General features: G+C 41.9%; 2 protein-coding genes and 1 pseudogene across 6 annotated transcripts in view; all 3 read left to right on the forward strand.

Annotated features, from left to right (window-relative positions):
• The first annotated feature begins 632 nt into the window (after nucleotides 1-632).
• Nucleotides 633-7,458, forward strand: LOC105483584 (ribosomal protein L7). Of its 2 annotated transcripts, none has more exons than XM_071068113.1 (7): nucleotides 633-773; nucleotides 1,625-1,730; nucleotides 2,003-2,169; nucleotides 2,522-2,659; nucleotides 2,771-2,880; nucleotides 3,182-3,391; nucleotides 3,747-7,458. In XM_071068113.1, exons 1-6 carry the CDS (start codon nucleotides 727-729, stop codon nucleotides 3,388-3,390), a joined length of 777 nt encoding a protein of 258 aa, XP_070924214.1. In that variant the 5' UTR covers nucleotides 633-726; the 3' UTR covers nucleotide 3,391; nucleotides 3,747-7,458. The 2 variants fall into 2 exon arrangements, with proteins under 2 accessions (XP_070924214.1, XP_070924213.1); XM_071068112.1 differs by lacking the exon at nucleotides 633-773 and adding an exon at nucleotides 977-1,050.
• Nucleotides 7,459-7,577: 119 nt separating this feature from the next.
• Nucleotides 7,578-27,983, forward strand: part of C8H8orf89 (chromosome 8 C8orf89 homolog) — a 55,807-nt gene continuing 35,401 nt past the window's right edge. For 2 of the 4 annotated variants that reach the window (XM_011744505.3, XM_071068115.1), the window contains exon 1: nucleotides 7,578-8,513. The gene's annotated coding sequence lies outside the window, so the exon portion shown is untranslated. Of the gene's footprint in view, nucleotides 8,586-21,285; nucleotides 21,461-27,983 lie in introns of those variants that run through there. The other 2 variants (XM_071068114.1, XM_011744506.3) reach the window with 2 other exon arrangements.
• LOC105483586 (peroxiredoxin-like 2A pseudogene) lies at nucleotides 8,594-17,815 on the forward strand (annotated as a pseudogene).

Consider the following 27,983-nt stretch of genomic DNA (forward strand, 5'->3'; position numbering starts at 1 on the left):
GGGTGTCCCGGCCTCCGCCTGCCGATCTCGGCAGTCAGCAGAGCCCCGGCCATCTTCCTCCGGCCGTCCAGTCCCCGCTGCTCCCTGGCTCGCCACTTTTCGTTAACCAGGGCACTCCGGACCGCCCCGCCTGCGATCAGGCGCTGCGGAAGACAGCCCTGTGGGCTGGCGAGACGACAAGGACCTCGCGGCGCGGCGAAAGGGGTGTAGTCTGCTACTACCGCGGCAGGGAGCTGGGAGGGCGGCCAAAAGTGACTTCGAATTGCAGCTAGCCGTTTGGAACGTGGCCCAAAAGGCTCGCATTTTCCTGGCTGGAACCGCCGCCGCGGTGCTTGCCTGCGGTCCGGGTCAGGCGTTGCCCTCCCGCCGGGCGGGCGAGGAGTGGTGCATGCTGGGATTTGTTGTTCGTCCCCATGAGGCTCGTCCTGGGAACATTGTGGGGAGGAACCCGAGCCTAATCTTGTCAGCGCAGCCTGGAGATTAGGACCCGGAGTTGCCGAGGTGTCAGCATCCTTTGCTCTTGAATTGATTAAAAAGTGTAATCAAATGCATATATTTTCTTCAAACAAGTTTTACCCGAAAGTTGGTTGAAAGAGGCTAAATCAGGGAGTTGTTAATTTTGCGTCTGCAAGGAGGCTTTTTAGTTCTGGATTCTTTTCCGGCTTATTCTAAGACACCTATGAGTCGTGGGGCTTCTCTTTCGAAGTCTTTAAGTGGACAGTGCGCATGCGCCAACTTCCTCTTTTTCCGGCTGGAACCATGGAGGGTGCGGAGTAAGTTTGACGTTCTCTCGAGAATCCTTTTCCATCTCCAGAGCCAGATACTTTTTGAGTCACTTTTTCTCTCTCTGGCTGTAGCTTGCACCTTTGCCCACCTTCCTGCTTGTTTGTGACGCTTTGTGACACCAGTGGGGACCCGAGGCTAGGATGGGGATGCAGGCGGCTATAGGACAGAGGTTTTGGAGATCTCGGGAACGAGATGTCGAGTTGGAATGTGTGTGGAACCCGTTGGTTGGCTGACGGCCCAGTCCTCGGTAGAGGGTCTTTGGGGGTAGGCGCAGAACCTCAGTATTGGGTTCGTCCTTGGCTGGTGCTTGGCTCAGGCCTCCCTGCCGCTAGGCCTTTGCTTTCAACATGTGGATCCTGATTGAACCAGGGTGGTGGTGGCTTGCCTTTTATTTTTATTTTTATTTTTGTTTTTGCGCTTAAAGTCCGGGGATCAGTGCCTTGCAGCAGTCTTTAAGCTGGGATTTGTAGTTCGTCCCCGTGAGGCTCGTCCTGGGAACATTATGGGGAGGAACATTTTGTTATTCGGCTGTTGGTGTGTTTTTTGTTTTTTTTAATTTAGTCGTCGGAGGCCGGGCCTCTTGGTTGAAATAGGTAAAAGCGTATTGCTATTGTGTCATATTTGTGATTGGGTTTTAGGCAACGTGGTTGGTGTTAAAAGTTATTGACATGGAGCTAAAATGTGCATCCTACACTGTAGCATGCCAGAGCAAGTAAAGTTATACGAGTGACTAAAGTCAGTGACAGCATTTCTGTTAAACAACACTGCTCAGTACGGGAGTAATACAGGACTGTGAGCTTTTTGAGCTATTGATAAGGTTTTTGCTTGTTAACGTTAGAGAGAAGAAGAAGGTTCCTGCTGTGCCAGAAACCCTTAAGAAAAAGCGAAGGAATTTCGCAGAGCTGAAGATAAAGCGCCTGAGAAAGAAGTTTGCCCAAAAGATGGTAAGTAAACTTTTTGAGGCACTAGCACATAAGGAGACGCCTTGTTGGGATTGAGAATGAGGTGAATGTTCTTGGCAAGATTTACTTCGTAACTGTACCGAGTAATTGCTTAGCTTCCTAATGTTACAATCTGAAGGTGGTGGGGGATGTGATTGCATACTGTGGCAAGAAAATATTTAAAGGAAACTCGTTTTCGTATTCTTTTTAATAACTAGCATTGCTAATTGTGATTGAGAGCTAAAAATCATGAATAACTGATGATTGGTTTTCAGCTTCGAAAGGCAAGGAGGAAGCTTATCTATGAAAAAGCGAAGCACTATCACAAGGAATATAGGCAGATGTACAGAACTGAAATTCGAATGGCGAGGATGGCAAGAAAAGCTGGCAACTTCTATGTACCTGCTGAACCCAAATTGGCGTTTGTCATCAGGATCAGAGGGTAAATTCAGTTTTACTGTATTCAGGTTTGAAAGGGAGAGTTAGCACCGGTAAAAAACAAACAAACAAAAAAACTTCACATTACTTCTGGGAGCCCTGATTCTGAAACACTGGAGTAACAATATTTTAGGGGAAGCTAGAACAAGGAGGGTGGTGATCACTAATGGTTTAGTTGCAAGCCATGTTCCTCACGCTCCTATCCCTTCTCTTAATCGAATATAGAAGTTCAGTGTGTAACGTGAGAGGATTCCTGTCTGTTTAGGTGTAGGACTCGATATTCCAAACTATAATGGTTAGTATTAATAAAAATTTCGATGAAAGGCAAATGCATTTCTGGTCCCTTTTCACCATAGTATCAATGGCGTGAGCCCAAAGGTCCGAAAGGTATTGCAGCTTTTGCGCCTTCGTCAAATCTTCAATGGAACCTTTGTGAAGCTCAACAAGGCTTCGATTAACATGCTGAGGATTGTAGAGCCATATATTGCATGGGGGTAAGTCTCTTTTCTCCTTTGATTTCTGTTTGGTAAATTGGCTGTGTGTCAACATGAATTTTAGATGTTTTAACAGTGGTCACCTTATTTATGTTTGCTTTTTCACTTCAGGTACCCCAATCTGAAGTCAGTAAATGAGCTAATCTACAAGCGTGGTTATGGCAAAATCAATAAGAAGCGAATTGCTTTGACAGATAACGCTTTGATTGCTCGATCTCTTGGTAGGTTCTGTTTGGGGGAAAATTTGACCATGCGATAACTTCCTATCCTCTTGTGGCTGTACATTTCTCACTATTGTGAATCTTCATATATTCCCTGTGATTCTTGGTTAAGCTTAAAGAAAACGTAAGGCATGGTTTCATTAGCTTGAACCTTATCTTCATAAAGCCATGCATTTACCTTGTTTATTCCTGGTGTGTTTTTATGTCACAGCCTACAGTTGCTCTTGTTGGGTGTCCTAAAGTCTATCAATTAATTCAAAACTTTTTGCAACTTTAATAATCTTAACCTTAAAATATTTAGGTAAATATGGCATCATCTGCATGGAGGATCTGATTCATGAGATCTATACTGTTGGAAAACGCTTCAAAGAGGCAAATAACTTCCTGTGGCCTTTCAAGTTATCTTCTCCACGAGGTGGAATGAAGAAAAAGACCACCCATTTTGTAGAAGGTGGAGATGCTGGCAACAGGGAGGACCAGATCAACAGGCTTATTAGAAGAATGAACTAAGGTGAGAGACCTCATCCTGAGAAAGGTCGAGTTAACGCTAGAGTGCAAGTGCTGGTAATCTTGAATACTTTTCCCATTAAATATTGAGGGGGTTCTGAATTTTAATCAGTGCTTTTGTGGGGAGCGAGATCAACTGTCTTAATGATTACAGTTGGTTTGTTTACTTAATGATTACAGTTGGTTAGCTTTTGAGGACCTTTCTGGAGGAAAGGAAAAGCCTGTTTGGAGGAGTCTTTAAAGATGGAAATTGGGAGATCTTAAAAATGTAAACTCAATCGTTACTTTTTAACTGTCTAGGTTATGTTAATTGTTAGCTGGCTAAAGTGTTTTCTAATGGTTTTATTTTTTCCTTTCAGGTGTCTACCATGATTATTTTTCGAGTCTCGTCAGTTTAATAAACAGTGCCTGCTCTCAAAATGAAATACATTGTTGTATTTGTGATTTTTTTGGTGGTTAGCCTGCCTCTGTGTTCCCTTAACTATTGTGGTAAGTCTGGTGTGTGATAAAATTAAGCCAAATCATCTGCCCGTTTTGTGCAAAATCAGGGTCGAGTCTGTGAAAAACATCTCTTAGGTTTTTAAAAGGCTTTTCTCTACAAAAGATTTTGTTTTTAACTGCTGAGTGATTCAAAATGGGTTTATTCTAAGCCTGTTTCACAAGCATTTGTACATAATTTGTAGGTACAGTAATCCAACCTTGGTTTATGGAAAAAATTGAATTCAGTTTCTAAAATTTATTTCTTGGGCCTTCGCTTGTTTATAAACTACCATATAAATGTGTTGTTTTTCTTTTGCCTTCCATTTTTGTGTTCTTGTTTTGCATCTTTTGCCATACTTATGTGAGTTACTAATAATTGTTACATACTGTGGGTATTATGAAGGAAAAAATGAAATTTGTGCCCAGGGATGCAAATTATTTCAGAGCATCTGGTGAAATTAATGGGCAAAAACTTGAGGGTTTTGGTATTTTATAAATAACTCCTTTATATTTCATGTATTGTCTCACCTAGATTAGTGAACAATGTAGAGTGTAACATGAAGTATATAGAATGAAAGTAAAAATTTTTGTGGTCCTCATTTAGTTGTGTCAAAGGTCTGATGCACTGTGAAACAGCTCCCTTAGTAAATATTTTGGTACTACTGCACCATAGTCATTTATTGCTTTTTAATATTCGAAAGTTGCTAGACAAATAGAATTTCTTTGAGTTCTTCATCAGTGGCCTCTGCAGGGTCAGAATTAAGACTAATGATGGGATGAAGTTGTACAGATGGCATATTGCTTAATCTAGGTGCAGATGGGTGGGTGCATGAAATGTGGCAAGTCTTGGGATAGGAATAAGCACTTCATATACAGAGTGATACTTAGCAAAGCTTTTTTTTTCTTTTAAATTAATGGTCTTTATTTTTTAAAGCAGTTTTCATTTCACAGTAAAACTGGAAAGTAGAGAAGGTTCCCATATGCCCAGTGTCGCCCAACCTGCATGTCCAGTTGTCATGTGCCCAACCTCCTGTTGACTCCTCACCACCATAGTGGTACATTTGTTACAGTCAATTAACCTACGTTGATACATTATCACCCAAAGTATTTAAAACTGTTTCAGCTGGTCAGGGAGGCTAAGATTGTGTAAGAATACCTAAAATGAAGTGGGCAAAGTATTGACTGTATAGCCTGTGTGGCCTGGGGCCAGAGAGGATGGGGAAATGTGGGAGGGGTTGCAGAGAACCGGGATTCCCATAGAGAACTCTTGAGAGTAAAGTGGGATAACCAATCTGCTTTTATAAGAGGATTGTTAGGAACAGTAATAGGTATGAAAATGTTCATGAGCTGGTGGAACCTATTCAAAAGCAGATTCACCTGATTGGGAAACTCACCTCTTATAAATGTCATTACTTTCAAGGGATCCTCTGGAAGGCCTAACCAACCTTAGGGGTTTTGGCACCCAGTAGGTTCTACAAGATTTCACCTCATATATGTTTGTTTCCTGTTTATCCTTCTAAGGTCTGGCTTTCTCTAGTGGATCGTCCCCTAGCTATCTCATTTTTTATAAAGTTGTCTTGGACTCAGTGTCCTTTAACCAGTGTTACCCTAGTAACTTCTTTGAAGGTTCATTTGTGGTTGGCTGGATTAGGAGTGTTGGCTTTGGAGCCAGACTGCTTGGGTTCATATTCAGTCTCCACTTGTTTATTAGCTTGGGCCAATAAATAATCTCTGTCTCGGTTTCCATATCAGCAAAATGGAGATAATTGTGCCTAATTTCATAGGATTTTAATGAAGATTAAATGTTACAGGTCATGTAAAATGCTTAGAGCAGTGCCTAGCTCGAAAGTGCTCAATGCTGCTGTGCAGTATAGCTTCAGCACTTAATGTGGGCATACAACAGTGAATTACGGAAAATAGCCTCTGCTTTCAGTTGTGGGTCTAGTGGGAAGACAGGCAACAGATACAGTGAAATGAGTGCCTTGGGGATGTATAGGATGTGATAGAGCCTCCTGCGGGTGTCTGGTATCTTTGGGCCCACCTCCATGTGAAGATGACAGCTTTCTGCTCCCACTGTTTTTTCCTTACAGATTTGGTGTCAACGAGCTAACACATTCCTCCCATAGGTGTACCTCCCTTCTGTTAGGTAGTATACTTTAAGGCCAGGCCTTTTAATTTCTGCCCATTTGCTGACATGTAGTAGGTACTCACTGTTAAATGAATGTATTAGTTTTCTTTTGCTGCTGTAACAAATCACCATAAACTTAATTGACTTAATTTGTTTTAACTTTTCTGGAGATCAGAAATCTAAAACAGGTTTCACAACCCAATCAAGGGGTCAGCAGGCCTGTGTTCCTTCTGAAGACTAGAGAAACTTGTTTGCCTTTTCCAGTTCTAGGAGCCCTTTGCATTTCTTGGCTGGTGGCATCTCTGCTTACATCGTCTTTGATCTTCCTCCTGCCTCCCTCTTAATATAAAAACTTTTGTGATTACATTGGGCTACTTGAATAATTGAGGATAATCTCTCCTTTTCAAAATCTTTAAGCACATCTACAAAGTCCCTTTTGTTGCTACATAAGGTAACATATTTACAGGTCCCTGTAATTAGGGCATGGAAACTGGGAGGCCCATTTGATATTTTATTTCTGGCTCCCCAGTTATATTGTTTGTTCAAAAGTGACTTCAGCCTCCAGGTCTGGGTACTTGGCTTTCTCATTCTGGAAAAAGGTCTTTTCTGACACACGTCTTCCTATATCACTGTTTTTCATAGCATTAGTTGCTATCTGAAACTGTTGACTTGCTTTTCCCAGCCGTTCTCCAATGTAAGGTTTGAGTCTTAGCTTTCTCTTTTCTGGCACTTAGAACAATACCTGGTGCATTGTAGGCACTTCACTTTTTTAAGGGAATCTAACTCATCAGCAAAATAGCCATTTAAAATCTTGAGACTTCAATTACTGGCATATTGTAGTCCTTGAGTATTTGGTGATGGGGGATGGCAAAAGGAGGAATGGGGTAAAGTGTGGATTTATGGATATATATCTGTATATATAATTTACTTTGGAGGACTCAGAAATTACATTTTGTATGAATAACGATTTGTAATACTAGAAAACCATGTTAGGAGAGTACAGTAGATATTTCATGCTGTGAAGATTGGAAAGTTTCACAGAAGAGGTAGAATTTGGTCACCTGAAGTGTCAGGTAGAGATGTGATAGCAAAACTAAAGAGGAGACTGTTTAATAAACATTTGATCACTTGCTGAGTACCAGTGTATCACTTGATCCACATAATCCTAGGTTAGTGTTTCTCCACTTTGATTGCAACCCCAGAACTGAATTTGTAATTGGTTTTGGGATGAGCCCTAGACTTTTTTCTAATTAAGTACTTCATGCGATTTTTAATATGCATACTCCATGTGATTTTAATAACCCACCTTGTTAGGTGGGTTAACTTTCCCTCACCCAGGATCACATAACTAAGTAGTGGGGCCAGTGTTAACAATTCCAGGCCTAATTTGAGTGTTAAAAAAGTAACCAAGTGACCTAGGAAAGGTTAGTGTAGAGCTTAATAAGAATGGAGAAACGTGTGTTGAGAGCAGTTGCAGGAGTTTTTGTGGGATCTGAAACCATATTAACCAGGGATAAGCTTGCAGCTCTAGTGGGGAGTCAAGTCATGAAGGTAGAGGCTTTATATGATAACTTTATCTGGCAAGAGTACAGATGCTAAGACCCACTGTGCAAAAGGTGCTAGATGTCCAAGCCAGAGGGCACACACACCTAGCCTTTTACAAAGGAACCAAAACAAAGGAGTCAGAACATGGAATTTGGGCGGACTGGTGAGGGAACTCGTCATTGTCATTTACCTAATTTGGGCTAGTCAGGTATTATTAACTGGCTAACATTTGAAAGGTACAGCTCATCAGTACTCTGGAAAGCGTGGTTATTTTGAACCTGAAAAATAAGTCTTTGACACAAGCTGATGTGCAAACAACCCAGAAAATTGAATTACACCAAACTGGCCCAACTGCCCCCTCCGTGCCCTATACATGCTGCCTGGTGCTGTTTGCCATTGGGCGCCTCACCTTATGTCACCACTGACCAGTGTTCACCCAGTCTTGATTCAGCTCGCTCCCCCACCTCACCCCCATCTCTGGCAGCAGTGACCTGAAGGCAGAGGCACTAGTGCTGGTCGAGGGGTCCCAGTGGCTTCCGCTGCCCAAGTTGTCCAAGCACCCATCATGGCCCTGAACCCTAACAGGCCCCTTGCCCTATGGAACTGAGGCCTGAGTCCCCGGGCGCCTAGCAACTGGTGCGCGTCGGGCAGGCAGGGCTGCAGCCTCGGGAGACGCTGGCCGGGCCGGGCCCAGCGTCGCTGGGCTGCTGGCCGCGGGGCATGCTCACCCCAGGAGCGGTGAACGTGGGAGCTCGCGGCCACCTGCACCGCCTGTCCAGCCCCGCCTCCGTGGCCAGCCCCGCGACAAGGCCGGACTGGGCCGGGGGCTTGGGTGGGCTCCAGCCTGCCGCTGGCTCCCACACTGCCCGCTGTGCCCGCTTCCCCAGCCACCCCTGCTGCCGGAGCCTCCGACCTGGGCCCCAAGGGGCAGGATCGCAAAGAAGTCCCTCCCCTCGGTGCAGCTGCGGGCACAGTGAGTGCGGACGGCTGGCCCGTCTCAGGACGAGCCCTGGCCAAGGAGCGGGAGGGCCAGGGGACTTGCCAGGTCAGGGCTGAATGGGAGGTCGGGTCCGCAGGTCATCTAGTCCCACTCCCTCCCACAAAGGGGACACTGAGGCTCAGAGAGGCACGTGGGTCACTCTGAGGATGCTCTAGATGCACTTTATGATGGGAGCTGGCAGAAAGGCCTGGGCATGAGGACCTGAGGAAGGCTACCAGGCGGGGTCGGGGGATGAGATTGAGGGAAGCGGGTCTGCCTGCCGGATCTGTGTATTCTTTCTGCACCCCTTACTCTGGTAAGTAAGTACCTATATCTATCCCTTAAGTGGACACACCCTTACAGATTGACCCTCCCAGGCTTAAACTGGAGTGCGGGGGGAATGTGTTTACTTTTCTTCCCTTGCCTACCCCTGTGTCTCCCTTCTCCCACACTTGCACCCAGCCATGCAGTGGGACATGGGAAACCAACCCAGTTAGATTGTTACAACCCTGTTTCTGTTGCCAACTTCACTTTGAACCATTTCTGATTTACGTATAGTTTGTGTGTGCGTTACTTTTCTCACCAGGAGTTAAAAATACTAGAAATTATTTGTGTAACATAGATAGTCTTTTCTGTTGTACTGGTCATTTTCCCTCCCATACAACCTTTTTGGGGTCATAGACATCATAAAAACTGGAACTTCTCTCCAGACAAATGCAAACAATTTTGTGAGCACTTTTAGGGTATTATAATCCCTGAAGCAGAAGAATTCTTGCTCCTGTTTATTAACTTGTTATGTACATTGTTAATGAGTTAATCTCTTGTTACAATGGTGTTTCTTCAGCAATACTCTGACATTTCCTTTTTTAAGTTCTTCCGTAGATTTTTCAAATTACATTATAATGTATTAGTACTTATTGAAACAGTACAGAAGTATATGGAGTTGGAAAGGAGAGGTCTATGCCTTTCTTTACTTTTTAATCCTTGTTAGAATTAATTTGGTGTTCATTCTTCCACTTTTTTCCTTTTTTTTTTTTGGTCATAATGGAATCATATATGAATTATTTCGAGAAATGTCTTTTTTCACTTATGGAGAGGGCCAGGCGTGGTGGCACACGCCTGTAATCCCAGCACTTTGAGAGGCCAAGGCGGGCGGATCACGAGGTCAGGAGTTTTGAGACCAGCCTGACGAACATGGCGAAACCCCGTCTCCACTAAAAATACAAAAATTAGCTGGGCGTGGTGGTGTGCACCTGTAATCCAAGCTACTCAGGAAGCTGAGGCAGAAGAATCGCTTGAAACCAAGAGGCGGAGATTGCAGTGAGCCAAGACCGTGCCACTGCACTCCAGCCTGAGTGACAGTGAGACTCTGTCTCAAAAAAAAAAAAAAAAAAAGATTTGATGGAGAATACCATTCATATCAATTTACTTAGGTCCACACTGAGTATTTCATAGTACAGATGTATCAGTTTATGTGACCATTCCTCATTGAGATTGGTTTCAGTTTTTCCCTGTTACAAACAATGAAACAATAGACAATCTTTTTTTTTTTCTTTTATTTTTTTAAGACAGAGTTTCATTCTTGTTGCCCAGGCTGGAGTGCAATGGTGCAGTCCCGGCTCACTGCAACCTCCGCCTCCTGGGTTCAAGCAGTTCTCCTGCCTCAGCCTCCTGAGTAGCTGGGATTATAGGCGTATGCCACCACGCCCGGGTAATTAATTTTTTTTTGTATTTTTAATAGAGATGGGGTTTCACCCTGTTGGACAGGGTAGTCTCACTCCTGACGTCAGGTGATCCGCCTGCCTCGGGCTCCCAAAGTGCTGGGATTACAGGTATGAGCCATCACGCCCAGCCACAGTAGACATTCTTACACATGGGAACAGTTCTACAGGATAAATTCCTTGAAGCAGAAGTGCTAAGTCAGATGTACGCACATTTAAAAATGTTGATAGAATCTTGCCTTTAAGAATCTTGAATGATTTATCTTTTTTTCAACAGACTGTATTGAGAAAAATCTGTATTTATTCTTCAAAAGAGGAGAATAGCTTCCACTTAGTGTTTATAATGTCAGGTACTGTGCTGAACACTTCACATGCATTTTAAAATTTAATCCTCACCTTATGAGAGGCAGAGGCAGGATTATTTTTTTCTTGACCCTGTGGTTCTGCAGCTTTTGAGGGGCACATTTAAGATTAGAATCCAAGTTCATTTTACTTGAGTGCCTGGGTTCTTTGCAGGGTCTGAATCCCTGCTTGGTCATTGACTGGAATCTGTGTTTCATTGGGTGACCTGAGGATTAAATTGGATTGTGCATTTGCTGTTACAGTAATGTTATTAATAATTCCCTTCTCCAATAACTTGTAGAATTGGACATGATCCAATGCTTCCTATGATGCTAGTTCCCCTGAACTTCCTGCCTCTCCATTCCTTCTCTGCCTTTTGTTCTACCTGCCTTGCATATATTTTAAAGAAATCTCTGGCTTTTCTTCTTTCTCTCAAATCTCCTTTGCCAACTTTATTACAGTCTCTGGCCTTATTTCTCACGTGTAAATAGATAACTCTTAACATTTTCATCTTCAGACCTGTGCACCTCAATTCCTACTGCATAGATCCAGATTATATATCTCCATTGGATGTCCTGTACTCACTTTTTTCTAAGACAGAACTCCTTGTTGCCCTCCACCTCCAGACTAGCATGTCCTCTTTGAATTTAATTCATGGTTCCATAATTCCTCTCAGTTACCTCAATTCCCAGCCTCAGTCAGCTTTGACTCCTTTTTTGTTGCCGAATCTCCCAAATTCAATAATCAATCTTGCATTCTCACTATGACCACTCTTAAGTACTCTGGACTATTATGATTGCCTTGTAATTTCTCTTTTGGGTTCCAGTCTCTGCCATATTAATTTTTCTAAAGCATAACTGTGAATAGAAACCATACCTCTGTTCAGAATATATACCATACGTCTGTTCTGTGGTACCACATTACTCAAGGAAATACAGACCACTTTGTCCAGCATTCAGATTTGTCTGTAATCTCATCCAATTTATCATTTAATTATTTCTCACACTGCCTTTATCTGAACCCCTCCCTCCAGGCAATCCAGAGTACTTACATTACATTCTCTGTGACATCTTTCCCATCTATATCTTTTTCTGGAATGCCTCTACCTACATTTCTGCCATCTAAATCCTGTTTAAATGCCATTTTCTAATTTCTTCAAAGTCTTTTTTGAACCTCCCCCTGAAAGTAATATCTCCCTCCTTTTAAATCCTCTACTACTATATATATCTCCTAAGGATTTAATTTATACACACTGCTTTGTATTAGAGTTGTAGAAGTGGCTACTGTTTTTTCTTCTGGACTGGAAATTCTGTGCAGGCAGAATCTCTTTAGTTATTTTTGTGTTTTTTTGTGCACTTGACACATTGATGTGTATATCGTACATGCTTAGTGAATATATTTAAGTGAGTTACTACATTATTTGAGAATAAAAAGTCACATGTATTAGCCTATTGCTAGCTGTAGTGACAAACAGATCCCAACATTTTCTTGATTTAACGTAGAAAAGTTATTTCTTGCTCACGTAACAATTTCAAGGTAGGCGTCCCTGGTCAGCAAGCGGCTTGCTTTCACTTGGTAGAAGGACCCAGACTCTGCCATTCGTCAGCATTTCACTCTTGTCTAAATCCAGTCAGCAGAAAGGCAAGGAGAAAGTATAGAGAAAGCATACTTGCTTAGCTTCCTAGAAGCTTCTTGCAGTGTTACACATTATATTCACTCACATTCCAATCACAGGGAGGCAGCCACTTCCTAGAACAAACACTGTTCTCTGGAGGAGGAGCCAGGATTTTAGTGGACATCCAAGCTTCTCTCCCATAGTTAATTTCTACTTGTGAAAACCTCTGGTACTTAGCTTGAACATCACTTGTCAAAAAGCAAGCAAACAAACAAACAAACAAAAACCCTCCTACTTCTCCAGTCTGGTTAAGGTCAGCAAAAGTTCTGTCGTGCCATAGAATTTGACCGTAGCTTTACCATAATGAACTTATCACTCCTCCTCACCCCCTCCCATAGACAGTATGCTTTATCTTTAATCCTCGTTGTATTACGACTCCTAGCACAATGCATGACATTATTAATAAATAAATATTTTTCTCAATGAATCTATAACTCATCTTTCTTTATGTTCACTTGGTAATTATTTTGGTACAAACAACCATAAAATTAAAGATGATTTTGCCACCTGCTGTTGGACATTTGAGTTATTTTTATTCTCTTTTCTATTATAAGAAATACAGGAATTGATATTCATGTATCAATGATTATTTCTTTTTTTTTTTTTCTTTTTGTGGAGACAGGGTCTCACTATGTTGCCCAGGCTGGTCTCAAACTCCTGGGCTCAAGAGATCCTTCTGCCTCTGCCTTCTAAACTGCTAGGATGACAGGCGTGAGCCACCATACCTGGCCAGTGATTATTTCTTAGGATAAATTCCCAGAAGTAGAATTGCTGGGTCAAAAATATATATAATTATAAGGACATATATATTACTAGATTATTCGCTGGAAATATTACACCAATATATACTCCCACTGAAACCTTATGAGAGTGCCTATTTCCTTGCACTTCATCTTACTCTATTAATAGTAAAGAAAAAACTCCCTGCCATTTTGATTGGTGAAAGTAGTAGTTCATTATATTATCTGCCTTTTATTTGAGTACTAGAGAGAATGAATTTTTTATTGAGTGTATTTTCTCTGCAACAAGTTACCTGATCTTTAATAAATGCACTCTCGATAGGATTATTTTTCTTTTTTAAGGTGTATATATATAAAATAAATTACTGGCCAGGTGTGTGGCTCACGCCTGTAACCCCAGCACTTTGGGAGGCCGAGGTGGGTGGATTACCTGAGGTCAGGCGTTCGACACCAGCCTGGCCAACATGGTGAAACCCCATCTCTACTAAACATGCAAAACAAATTTAGCTGGGCCTGGGGCCATGTGCCTGTAATCCCAGCTACTCAGGAGGCTGAGGCAGGAGTACTGCTTGAACCTGGGAGGCAGAGGTTGCAGTGAGCCGAGATCGTGCCACTGCACTCTAGCCTGGGCAACAGAGTGAGACTCTGTTTCAAAAAAAAAAAAAAAAAACCAAAAAATAAATTATTCGGTTCTTTATGTCATTATTTTAAAAACTTCTGGGAAATTCTGGGCAATGTGGCAAACTGAGCCGGCATGGAAGGGTCCCCATTCTGCTTCAGTATATTTCAAATGCTGAGTAACGTATAATTTATAGAAATGTGGCTAAGCTAGGAACAAAGAAAAGGAAATCCCCAGGTGCCTGAAATGAAGGAATGTTCACAGAGAAAGCCACCGTTGAGCCATCTGCTGAAAGCTGGGAGTCACAAAGAAGTACTGTTCCAGTTACTATGACTTCATAACAAATTTCTCCAAAACTTAGTGGTATAAAACAACCATTTATTGTGCTCATGGATTCTGTGGGTCAGGAATTCGGACAGTGCACAGCAGGGACAGCTTGGCTCTGCTTCAGGATGTCTGGAGCCTCAGCTGGAAGATTTGAAGGCTCAGGACTGGAATCTCCTGAAGGTTTATTCACTCACATGTCTGGGGGTTGATACTGGCTCTTGACTGAGACCTTAGCTGTAGATGTCAGTTGTAATCTTTATATGTGGCCTCTCCGTGTCACCTGGCTTCCTCACAAAATGGTGGCTGGATTTCAAAGGTGAGTGTCCTGAGAGCCAAGTGGAAGTCATATCACTTTTATGACCTAGCTTTGGAAATCACATAGTGTGGTTTCTACTGTTTTTTTTTTTTTTCTGTTTGTTTGTTTGGCTGAGGAAGTTGGTTTCAGGAAAAGAAACACAGATCTCACCTCTTGATGGAGGAAAGGAGGAACATCACAGTGAAGGAAGAGCATGTGGGACTGGATATTCATTAGTACACCTACCTTTGAAAAATAAAATCTACCACAAGAACCCTTTGACCTTAAGAGGATAACTAGAAAAACATCCCCTCATTGACCTGAGGAGGCTAGAAGGAAGCTTGCCATCCACTTGGACTATGGTAAGAAAAGGGTCAGCTGCTAGAGATTAGAGATTAATGGTCCATACTAGCTCAAGTCTGGGGTCTGAATTCATATTACTACATGGTCAGGACCGCAGTCCAAGAAATGATATTTTCGCTGGTCTGGTACCTCCAAAACCCAGGGCCAGGCAAAGATCAATGGAAAACCTCTCTGTATAGCAAAGTTCCCATAATTCAAGGAATCCTTGACTTCTGTAGATACTGATTTCTCTATAGATGAGTTTGCAAAGATTACAGAATATGTAAGGAAATTAACTGCAAGGAAGCAGACTTGGCAGATGCTGCAAACAGGAGATTTGTACCCTAAAACTAAATAGAATGGCATAGAAAAATTAAATTTTTCATATTCAAGAAGGTGGAGGAATGGAAACCATAAGACAAGAATAGGACCAGATGAAGAAGAGCAGAAGGACTGGGAAAATGTCCTATAATACTTAGGACAGTTTGGGACAACAAAGAATTGTCCTTTTAGTTAACAGGGTAGCTAAAATGAGAATAAAAAAGGAGGAAAAAAAGAATGAATAAAAGAATTGTCCTACCTAAGATACTTGGGTTGAGACTCTCAGTATAGAAAGTAGTGGGAGTTATGTATCACTAAAATGACTATAGTTAAAGATAGTCACTGAACATATTAACTCACTTCCTTTTAAAATTCTATTGAAATGATAGGAAATGGTTTAAAAAAATTTTTTAATAGCATGGATTTATAAGGTCTTAGAGAATAATAGAGATAGTATCAACAAAATTTGGAAGTTGGAATCAGAACAGTATTGGGCTTCTCAACGATAAGAATCAAAACATGTAGAGTATGGAATAGTCCCTTCAACATTTTTGGAAAAATAATTTACAATCAGATTCTGTTCTCATCCCAAGTTATCAATAAGTATGGGAATGAAATGTAGAAAAATTTCAGGCACACAGTTTCTTAAAAAATTTTACTTCGGGGGGCCTGCCCCTGGGACCCTTGGGGCCAGGTGGTTTGGCCCCTCGGTGCCCGGGTGTCAGGGTAGGAGAAGGCCAGCAGAAAGGAGGCACTTGTGGTGGTTTTTAAAAATAAAATAATGAGGATTTATTTTGAAAAGCATTGTGAAGGAGTCAGCTTGAATAGTCTTGAATGCTCCTGCTTGGGCCCAGCCTTGGAGAATAAGAATGGGGATTCTGACTACAAACCCTGACTCCTTACCATACTCATTCATCAGAAAACTCTCCGTTTTGTGTACAAATAACGTTTTGAGGGTAATCATTGTTCTAGAAATGAGAAAGAATTATACATCATATTTATGGCACTTTTTGTAAGCGTGTATTCAGAGGTTTCTGAATCTGGCATTTGAGAGTAGGGCTGGGCCAGAACCAGGCAGACACACACCACAAGGAGCAGAGCTGAGAGTTGGAGACTGAGGCAGAAATGTCTTTCCTCCAGGACCCAAGTTTCTTCACCGTGGGCATGTGGTCCATTGGTGCAGGAGCCCCGGGGGCCACTGCCTTGGCATTGCTGCTGGCCAACACAGACCTGTTTCTGTCTAAGTCCCAGAAAGTGACACTGGAGTACCTGGAGGATATAGACCTGAAAACTCTGGAGAAGGAACCAAGGACTTTGAAAGCAAAGGAGCTATGCGGGGTGGGGGGGTGGGGGTGGGGAATAGAGCTATGATTATGGCTGGGCGGAGGCCGGGCTGTTTCCTCTGTTGAGAGGAAGCTGCGGATCTGTCCTCCCTGAAACCCATGTTGGACGAGCTGGGAGTCCCCCTCTTTGCAGGGGTAAAGGAGCACATCAGGACTGAAGTGAAGGATTTCCAGCCTTATTTCAAAGGAGAAATCTTCCTGGATGAAAAGAAAAAGTTCTATGGTCCACAAAGGCGGAAGATGATGTTTTTGGGATTTCTCCATCTGGGAGTGTGGTACTTCTTCTGAGCCTGGAATGGAGGCTTCTCTGGAAACCTGGAAGGAGAAGGCTTCATCCTCAGGGACGTTTTCGTGGTAGGATCAGGAAACGAGGGGATTCTTCTCGAGCACTGAGAAAAATAATTTGGAGACAAAGTAAATCTGCTTTGTCTGGTTCGGGAAGCTGCTGAGATGATCAAACCACAGACTTTGGCCTCAGAGAAAAAATGATCGTGTGAAACTGCCCAGCTCAGGGATAACCAGGGGCATTCATCTGTGTTCATGGGATGTGTTGCTTCCACTTATGTCCCTAAGGAGTGAGAAACCCATTTATACTCTATTCTCAGTATGGATTATTAATGTATTTTAATATTCTGTTTAGGCCTAGTAAGGCAAAATAGCCCCAAAACAAGGCTAACAAAAATCTAAAAAACTAATGAGGATTATTAAGCTAAAATTTGGAAGATTTGAGGCTTAAAATTGACTGCCGGGCTGGGCGTGGTGGCTCATGCCTGTAATCCCAGCACTTTGGGAGTCTGAGATGGGCAGGTCACTCAAGGTCAGGAGTTTCGAGACCAGCCTGGGCATCATGGCAAAACCCTGTCTCTACTAAAAGTACAAAAATCAGCCGAGCATGGTGGCGTGCACCTGTAGTCCCAGCTATTCAGGAGGCTGAGGCAGGAGAATCACTTGAACCTGGGAGGTGGAGGTTGCAGTGAGACAAGATCATGCCACTGCACTCCAGCCTGGATGACTGAGACTCCATCTCAAAAAAAAAAAAAAAAAAAATTGACTGCTGTGCCTCATTACAAATGTATATGGTGTTTGAGTGCTGTTGTTTGAAATTATTTTTCTTTTCAGGTCTTCAGAAATCTAAGAAAATTGATGATTGACTTGAAGATTACAGAATTTAAAGTTTTTTTTGCTTGCGTGTTTTCTACTAATAATTTGTTATATAATGTCAAAGTAATAATTTCATAATAGAATTGACATGCTCTGGGATAGTTTGACAAAGGTAAATTATAAAGTGAAATATCTTGTTTCACTGTCTTCCATTCTAACCTCAGAGATTTGTTTCTCTAGAATAAATAACCATCTCTGGCTTTAATAAAAGTATGCATCAGAAGGCCGGGTGTAGTGGCTCATTCCTGTAATCTCAGCACTTTGGGAGGCCAAGGCGGGTGGATCACCTGAGGTCAGGAGTTCAAGAATAGGCTGGCCATCATGGTGAAACCCCGTCTCCACTAAAAATACAAAAAATTAGCAGGGTGTGGTGGCATGCACTTGTGATCCCAGCTACTCGGGAGGCTGAGGCAGGAGAATCGCTTGAACCTGGGAGGCAGAGGTTGCAGTAAGCCGAGATTGCACCACTGCACTCCAGCCTGGGTGACAGAGCAAGACTCCATCTCAAAAAAAAAAAAAAAAAGCATCAGAAGTCACATGTATATACAAGCTTTTCTGATAAAACTAATAATAAAAATATATTTACCATAAAAAATTTTACTTCCTATGAACCCTTTCTCAGGAAGCTTCATAAAACAAGGGAGCAAACAAAAACCAAACAAAAATAAGCTTATATGCACACATAAATGCATACATAATTTTTAGAAATTAAGGGAATGTGATATTGGCTCAGAGGTAATAAGATCAGAGAAACAGTATCAAAATCAGACTCAAATATTAGGGGATCTTGGCTTTATCTCTGTGTCTTAGAGTAGGAAAGAGGATTTCTTCAATATGATTTTATAGAAAAAGAAATAGACAAATTTGACTATATCAAAATTTAAAGTTTCTGATAAACTCAAAGACATAAACAGGTTAAAAATAAACTAATAGTGGGAGAGATATTTGCAACATACATAACATATAAAGCATTTGTACTCACAAAATATAAAGCACTACAAGTAAGAATAAAACAAAACCCTGTACAAAAACGGGCAAAGCATAGAAATAGGCATTTCACAGAAGAGGAAACGTAAGTGGCAAATAAACACTTTTAGGGAAGTAAAAATCAACAAGGTACCATTTAACATCCAAAGATTAGCAAAAATTAAAATAGCTTAATTGGCAGGGTACAGTGGCTCATGCCTATAATTCCAGCACTTAGGGAAGCTGAGGTGGGTTGATCACTTGAGGTCAGGAGTTTGAGACCAGCCTGGGCAACATGGTGAAAACCCGTCTGTACTAAAAATACAAAAAATTAGCCAGGTGTGATGGGGCATGCCTGTAATTCCAGCTACTCAGGAGGCTGAGGCAGGAGAATTGCTTGAACCTGGGAGCCAGAGGTTGCAGTGAGCTGAGATCAAGCCACTGCATTCCAGCCTGGATGAGAGCAAAACTCGGTTTCAAAAACAAACAAACAATTACAAGTGTACATAAGAATGTGGGTAAACAAAAATTACAGGAATACAGGTAGATATAACCACTTATTCAGTATAAATTAAGATTAGTACATGGAGAATAATCTATTAATAGTAAGTAAAGTTAAATATCTGCGCATCTTAGAAACCAGTGAATCCAATTTTAGGTATATTTCCCTGCAGAAACACACACGTGTATTAGGAGTCATATACAAATATATCAACTGTCATATTGTTTGTAATATTAGAAAATTCTAAACAATTCACCTGACCACTTGTAAGAAGATAATTACATATTCATATAATCGATATGATATAGACAGCAGCTAAAATGAATAAACTAAATCTATATGTACACTCAATCTCAGTCTCATGTGACTCAATCTCAATGACTCAATCTCAAGTGAAAAAAAGTGCAGAAGATATGTGTAACTTACTTCCATAAAACTAATAAAATATCAGACAACTCAGTATCCTTTCTTCTATACCTACATGCAGTTAAAGTATAAGAGCAGACTTCAAGGATTCACACCAAATTTATGAGAGTGGTTGTCCCTGGAAAAGGAGCATGATAGGGGGATGGAAAAATATTTGCTGTCTTTCCATTAAAAATATAGGAAGCAAACGTGCAAATTCTTAAATTTTGCTAATATTTAAGCAAATATTAGCATATATTTAGCATAATATTAGGGTGGCAGGGAAACAAATGTTACATTTCTAGAGAGAACTACATTTCTACAGAGTACTAATGCATTTTTTAAAACATAGCAAAAGATAACCTAAAAAAGATGAAATGGCCAGGTGCAGTGGCTCACGCCTGTAATCCTAACACTTGGGGAGGCCGAGGTGGGCAGATCAAAGGTCAGGAGATTGAGACCAGCCTGGCTAACACGGTGAAACCCCAACTCTACTAAAAATATAAAAAAATTAGCCAGGCGTGGTAGTGGGTGCCTGTAGTCCCAGCTACTAGGGAGGCTGAGTCAGGAGAAAGGCGTGAACCCAGGAGGCAGAGCTTACAGTGAGCCGAGATGGCGCCATTTCACTCCAGCCTGGGCGACAGAGCAAGACTCCATCTCAAAAAAAAAAAAAAAAAAAGATGAAATATGGTCTGCTGTATAGTAAATAAGATTATGGTGTCAGGCAAGCACCTCTCTCTCCCCCCACCGAAAAAAAGTCCTTTTGACACGCAATATAATATAAAAGAGAAAATAGTTAACAGTTATCTCAAGGTGGTAAAAAAAATTAGATGAACGTTTCAGAAAAGCATAATTTGGATGACATGTCATTACAAAATATAACATTTTAACCTTTTAATGGTATTTCTTAGTTCTATTCAGTAGTTTTAAGAGTCATAAAATAAACTTAACTAAGAAAATAATTAGAATATATTCCACATAGTTACCAAGGTTAAGCAAGATAAATAGTTGGATATTAAGAAGACCATCTTATGTATCAATCTCCCATTTAAATTTTGAAGTTTGAAGTATCTTTCAGAAAAAAAAAAAAACTAACATCACCAAGAAAACTGCCAATTTCCTCCTAGCTCCTGAAATTTCATACTTTCTGCTTATCAAGATTTAGAAATACAACATGTTAAAATAAAGTCTACATACAGAATAAATCCCCACTCCTCGTGTGGAACTATTTGACATTTTAAACATATAATCATTCATTGATTTTACTAAAGTTTTAGACCATCTAACATCAACTAGAATCTCAGTGCACTCAAACAGTCCTTTTAGCTCCCATGTTACTCACTTCTTTACCCATGGTCCTTTCCCTGCAGCAAGAAATTTTCAGTAGTGAAAATGTCATGGAATCCTTAGGATTTCACTTTGTCAGCCAGAAACCTCTTTGGCTGGCAGTACCTTCTGCCTGAGTATTGCTGGTGCCTGCTGGGCTCATTCCGCCTACTCGGCCCAGCATGAGCCAAGTAGCCAACTAGGCTCACGCTACCAGCCCAGATCGCACACCTGTCAAGTGCGAGCCAGATGTGGAGTGGCCAGGGGTGTGTGAGTGATTGAGCATGGGGTCCAGCCACTGCATCTAGCTGCCATGTTGGCTGCTGCAGTGTGGCCAGCACTGGCTCTGTGCAAGGCTGTGGCTGAACCAGATGTACTGCATGCAGCTTCTGCTGCAGGCACCTGTGTCTGGACAAGGGGAATGTGGTGGCACCTGGAAGGTTGGAAATGCCAGGAACTGCAGACACCCAAATAGGGTGTCACAGCCCTGGCTCGGGGAGCTCCTAGCTCTGGGCTCCCCAAAGGGTCACAACTCTTCTCTCCTTCTCATCACCTGCAACATCGCCTGCAATGTGGCAAGTGGGGGTGAGGGGGTGAGGGGTGTTTCAGCCCTGTTTATTACAGCTCTTCTAGTCCAGCCATTCCGCGGATTCCAAGTTCTTGTCCTGTATCCAGGAAGAATGAGGTACGCAAACAACTGGAGGGTGAGCAAGGTGGAGAGGAGCTTCACTGAGGGGCAGCGTAGTTCTCAGGAGACCCAAGTGGGTCACTCCTTTCTGTAGGCAGGTCATTCCAAGGCGTGTCCAGCTCTCAGCAGAAAGGAGACCCAACCAAAGTGGATAGCTTTCTCCCACAGGTGGGTCATCCCAATATCTGTGCAGACCTCAATGGAGGGGAGACCCAGAGTGGGTAGCTCCTATCTGCAGGCAGGTCGTCCCAATGTCCATGCAGCCCTCAGTGGAGAGGAGACCTGGAGTGGGTGACCCCTATTCTCAGGCAGCTTGTCCCGATATCTGTGCAGCCCTCAGTGGGAAGGAGATCTGGAGTCAGTAACTTCTATTGGCAGGCAGATCGTCCTGATGAGTGTACCGTACTCAGCAGACAGGAGACCCACCATGGATAGCTCCACTCTGCAAGCAGGTTGTCCTATTGTCTGCCCAAATCTGGCTGAGTCAGGGGTTTTTTATGGGCTTCAGAGGGGTGGAAATGCATGCTGATTGGTCCATGGGCGGCCATGGGTGGGCCTAGAAAAAGTACCGCAAGTTCTCACGCTGGGTGCGAACTTAACATGGAACTGACAGTCCGGGCCCCAGGCTTCAGGCTTCACTGGGAACCACCCCTTTCCACCCAGGAGCCTATCTGGCTCCTGCCGCCATCAGCCTGCCGTCCATGGTGCCTATGGTGCCCAGGCTATTCATGCAGAGGGGTTCCTGCAGTGCCAAACTGAGCTGCCCTCAGCCCCACCTCGGCCTCCCTCCTGTGCTCATCAGTGACCATAGTCTGGAGAGGGCCAAGGTGGCAGGCAGCTGGCATGTTAGTGCTGCCCTGAGCGAGCACACACCCAGCCAGGTTGTGACAGTGCCCCGCCTCGGCCATAACTTTGCTCTAAAATCAGAGTGGGCACTGGGAGCTGGGAGAGGCCAGGCAGGGGAAGCAAGCACTTTCAAGCCTAAAGGGGCAAGTGGTTTCCAGGGCCCTGAGAGTGCAGGGATGCCCAGGTCTGCAGCCATGGCTGGGCGAATGCAGCTGTGCCCAGGAGCACGGGGCTTCTGCCCCGCCAACTCAAAAAGGGGCATGGCTTCTGCCTGTTCCTGGCTCCCACTGGCTCCGTGGAGCATGCAGCCCTGGCTGCACCTCCCCCACTGCAGCTGGCATCATGGCAGTGACCACTCCAGACCGGTTGCCACTGCCATCAGAAGTTTTGAACAAAATTCTGAAAACTTTTGAGGCTCCTAATTTCTCTGATTTTACTTGCCCTTTTCCTTGGCATTGTATAGGAGAGAGATTAAGAGCCTCATCTTTGCAGTTGGGAAGATGGCCTGAGTTACAGATTTCCATCTCAAACAATTAGTAGCTATGGGATTTTGTTATCTAAACCCCAGGTTTCTCAATGTAAAATAGAGATGATAATAATAATAGTGCCAGCCTCCAAGGTAGGCTCAATATTAATACTTCACAAGAATTAAGTGGGCTGTACATGTCATAGTGCTTGGTATGGTGAGTATTCAAGGAATGTTAGATGTTTTAATTCTATTATGATTACAATAATAAGTACATTAAGCCCTATTAGGTCCTTTCACAAATGGGCATAGAAATGGACAATTTTCCTGAGTTAACTGGTCAAAGGAGGGAGAGAGGAGAAATGAAAAAGGAACTTAGAAAATGTTTCTGAATCTGCAAGAAAGATATACTTCTCTCATTAGGAATTATTTGAATTGCCAGTGGCAAAGGGGGAAAAGGTAGAGATCTAAGTTTGTAGTTTCACCCTGAAAGGAAAGAGGAAGAGGCATTGAGTCAAGCTATACCTCCCCTACCCCAGCCACTAGTTGATTCTTGCTCTTTAATAATAGTCATGATGATTATGATAATTGCAGCTATCATTTGTTTCTGTGCATAAGAAGGATCCCTTACTGTGGTCTGAAATGAAGATTCTTGCTTGAGAATTAAAGCAGTGTACTAGGTTATATGGTTTGGCTCTGTGTCCCCATCCACATCTGATCTTGAATTATTCTCCCATAATTCCCGCATGTTGTGGGAGGCACCTGGTGGGAGATAATTGAATCATGGAGGTGATTTCCCCCATACGGTTCTCATGGTTGTGAGTAAGTCTCACAAGGTCTCATGGTTTGATAAGGGGAAAGCTGTTTCACTTGGTTCTCATTCTCTCTCTTGCTGCCACCATATGAGATGTGCCTTTCACCTTCCACCACGATTGTGAGGCCTGTCCAGCCACGTGGAATTGTAAGCCCAATAATTCTCTTTCTTTTGTAAATTGCACAGTTTCGGGTATGTCTTTATCAGCAGCATGAAAATGGACTAATACGCTAGGCATTTAGTTAGGTGCTGTCTTAGTTTGTTTAGTGTTGCTATTAAAGAATACCTGAGGTTGGGTAATTTATAAAGGAAAGTGGTTTATTTCACTCATGTTTATGCAAGCTGTACAAGAAGTGTGGCTCTGGCATCTGGTTGGCTTCTGGCAAGGGCTTTTGTGTTGCATCAAAAAATGGCAGAGAAAGTCTAAGGGGAAGTGGGCACGTGCAAAGAGGGACCTAATGCAAGGGGCATCCTGGTTTTATCACAACTCCCTCTCCTGAGACAATCCATTTCCCCAGAATCAATCCAGTCTCATGAGAGTGAGAACTCACTCACTGCCAGGAGAAGAAGAGGCACCCAGCCATTCGTGAGAGATCCACTCCCATGACCCAAACACCTCCCGCTAGGCCTCACCTCCCGCCACCACCACACTGGGGGTAAAAGTCAACATGAGATTTGGGAAGGGAACAAACCATATTCAAGCCACAGCAGGTGTTTTCCTTAAGTTACCTTTAAACTTCACAATAACTCTGTAAGGCAGAGTGTGCTAGTTACCAAGACTGGGAGACTGAGCCATAGACAGGTTGACATGAAAATAAGTGGCTTCCTTATCCAGGAATGGGTGGCAGGAACGGGGGATTGGCAAAGGGCTTTGAGGTGGCATGGATGGGGATGTAGATATCAATCACCATTGCATCTATATTCATTCATTTCTTCACTTCTTAATTCACAGGCTGTGAAGTTTTATTTCATAGAACTTTATTTGGGGAAAGCTTAAATGTAACTTTTCCTGTAAGTTGAATATTTAGACACAAATAAGCAAATTAATTGCTTTCAGATTTTGGAAGTGGGAAATACTTTTGTTCAGGTAAGCACTTTGCAAGTGTTTTTCCTAATTTTTCTGAATGCTGCTTATTTTGTTAATTTTTATTTATTTATTTATAAGATTAGAGACCAGGTCTCCTTATGTTTCTCAGGCTGGGCTCGAACTCCTGGGCTCAAGTGATCCACTTGCCGTGGCCTCCCAAAGTGCTGGGATTACAGGTGTAAGCCACCACATCTGGACTATTTTTAAAATTTTGTTAGAGCTTCATTTTAACATTTCTTCTTTAGTCGTGTTGCTTCGGCCATCTCCCCTCCTTCCTGAAGGATAATTTGATAAAAGTAATAGTTTTTGTTTTGTTTTGTTTTCCGTTGTATAACATTTGATGCAAACCATTTAACCTCCTCAAATCTCAGTTTGTTTAACTCAAAAATTAGGGGATTAGATATCTTACAGGTCTCTTAATCAGTGATTTCTGTTGAATCATTCTGTTAATTTTCAAGTAAGGATCTCAATTCAGACAGGAGTTAGATATTCTTTTTATACAGATATGTAGACCTGACTTTGAAAAACTGGTTATTACTCTATTAAATTTTCAATGACTTTCACTTATCTCCTTGCTTATTTTTAGATGTTTGGTATTGGGATGGGGTGCATGGGCAATTCTAATTCTAGAAATCTTGCACAGAATAAATTTTTATTATAATGACTGAGGTTTTAAAAATGAAGATTTGAAAAAAAACCCTGCTGTTTTTCATTTCACTCAATGAATCTATTCTCTTTCACTAAGTAATTAAAGATTTTTCTTGCTACTATAAGTTTTTAATGAAGGTTCTTTTATTCACAGGAACAACTTTCCATTAACATACTAGTGTTGCTTCAGTGAGTTTTATCTCTGTAAACAGGAACCCCTTAACCTTCTTAATATGTTCAAAAATACAGATAAATATAACCAGATCTCTACGTTGAGGTCACCTTTTAATACATTTTAAAATTTTTGTTTAAGAATTCTGCTTTTGAAACAATATGTGGCAAGTGCTGAGTAGTGCTGATTTTTACAATAACAGTGAAAGCTACAGCTTTTCGAAGCTTACTCTGTTTCACATACTATATTGAGTTATTATGTCGTGGGAGCCCCTAAGGAGCTGGGGTTTGTGTTGTATTATTGGAGGAGGCAGACAGTAGTATCTTAGTGCACAGCCTGCAGGAATGCTGAATAGATGATTGCTTAAATCTACCTGCATATATTAAGTGCTTTGAAGGTTTGCTGGGTGGGTGAATTTATCCTGAGGCAGCCCAGAGTCCCTGTAGGGGTTGGTGGTTCTGCTAATGGAAAAGAACACTGTGCATCTGCCTTTGCTTCTCACCCAGTGCAGATCAGACTGTAATGAATGTTCAAAGTTTTCTATTGTATTAGGTTTGGAAAAATTCTGTATTAGAGCAGAGACTATTGTTTCAATGTGATTTATGACAGTGGTGGTTAACCGAGAGGTTTTCATCTTTTCATTTTAAGAGAGCAAAAACGTATTGTCAGTTTTTTAGGGAGATTGTGGCGTAACAACAAAATATCTTTTATACTCGAAATCACTTTTCCTCAAATTCTACAGGACCATTATTAAATATTCCCTGTATTATATTACGAGACATAAAGGGAGAGGATGACATGTTTAGACTAATTTTTAAATAGAGATTTTGCCCTAGCCAGTGTAGTAGGGATTGCTAAAGTTTTCTCACAGTACCTGTTCCTTCTTTTTATTTTTAGTAAAAAGATTCCTGACATTTTTGCTGGATACTTGATCCCCGTATTAAAGTTTGCATTTTCCACCTTCTCTTGCAGCTTGGTGTGACCACATGGCTAAGTTCTAATCAATAGGATATAATCAAAACTCTGTATGACTTCTGGAAAGTGACCTTAAAGGGAAGGAGAATGTCTCTCCCTTACTTCTTCCTGTAGGCAGGAGCTCAAACTCTTTTGTTTCGATTTTCAATTGTGGAATATGCTCAGAACATCCCAAAGTAGAAAGAATTATATAATAAGGCCCAATGTACCAGTCACTCAGTTGCAACAATTAGCAGCTCATGGCTGATCTGGTTTAACTCATACTCTCACCACTACCCTCTCCCTCCCATGCCCATTATGTGGAAGCAAATCACAAACATTGTATCATTTTATCCATAAATATTTCCATATGTACCTGGAAAGATGAGAGTTCTTTTGAAAACACAAACCATTATGACATCTTAAAAAAAAATCATAATTCTTTAATGTTATCAAATATCCTATCAATGCTCAGATTACCCTGATGGTCTCATAGAGTATCTTTTAAAAAGCAATTCATGCAAAGTTCATACACTGCAATTGTTTGCTATGTTTCTGTTTTTTTGTTTTTTTTTGAGACAGAGTCTCGCCTTGTCACCCAGGCTGGAGTGCAAAGGCGCGATCTCAGCTCACTGCAACTTCTGCCTCCCAGGTTCAAGCAGTTCTGCCCCAGCCTTCTGAGTAGCTGGGATTACAGGTGCATGTCACCACACCTGGCTAGTTTTTTTTATCTTTAGTAGAGACGGGGTTTTACCATTTTGGCTAGGCTGGTCTCAAACTCCTGACCTCGAGATCTGCCTACCTTGGCCTCCCAAAGTGCTGGGATTACAGGCATGAGGCACCGCGCCCAGCCTGCTATGTTCCTTAAATCTCTTTTAATCTATAGATTATCCCTTCCCCCTCTACTGATTGATTGACTGATTAATTGTAATTTATTTGTGGAAAGAAACAGTTTATTTGTCTCAGGTCAAAACTGCAGTCTGATTTTGCTGATTGTATCCCCGCGATGCCGTTTAATATGTTGTTTTGTCTCTCTATTCCTCTAAATCAGGAGTTAGATCTAAAGGCTTCATCAGAGTTGGGTTTGATTTTTTTCCGGCAAGAATACTATATAGATGGTAGTGTTCTGCCGGGAGACACATCTCCAGCAGGAGTTAGTACTGCAGTGTTGAGGTAGAATTTCCTTCCTCAAGGAAACATCAGTTTTTCTCCATGGACTTTCAACTAATTAGATAAAGCCTACTCAGATTGTTGAGGAAAATCTCCTGTACTTAAAGTCAACTGACTGTAGATGGTAACTACATCTACAAAATACTGTCCCAGCAACACCTAGCGTACTGTTTAATTAGATAACTAGGTACTATATAGCCTAACCAAGCTGAAACAAAACATTAATCCTCATAATTGCCAAGCTCCATTTATTAATTAAGGTTTGCAAAATGGTAATATTTTATAATAATATTCTAATTCCTTCATTTATTAGTTGAGATACTGTGAGAAACTTTCCTATCATCATTTATTTCTATAAATGCTTGGTTATTTCCTGGTATGTGTTGGGTTTCAAATTAAGTTGATTCTTTAGTATCCTCCAAAGATGAGTAAGGTTTTCGTTTGTTTTTGTTGTTGTTTTGTTTTTCAGTGCTGTACAGCAGTTCCCCCTCATCCTCAGTTTCACTTTTTGTGATTTCAGTTATCCATCATCAA

This window comes from Macaca nemestrina, chromosome 8 (genome assembly GCF_043159975.1).
Source record: "Macaca nemestrina isolate mMacNem1 chromosome 8, mMacNem.hap1, whole genome shotgun sequence".
Taxonomy (NCBI): Eukaryota; Metazoa; Chordata; class Mammalia; order Primates; family Cercopithecidae; genus Macaca; species Macaca nemestrina.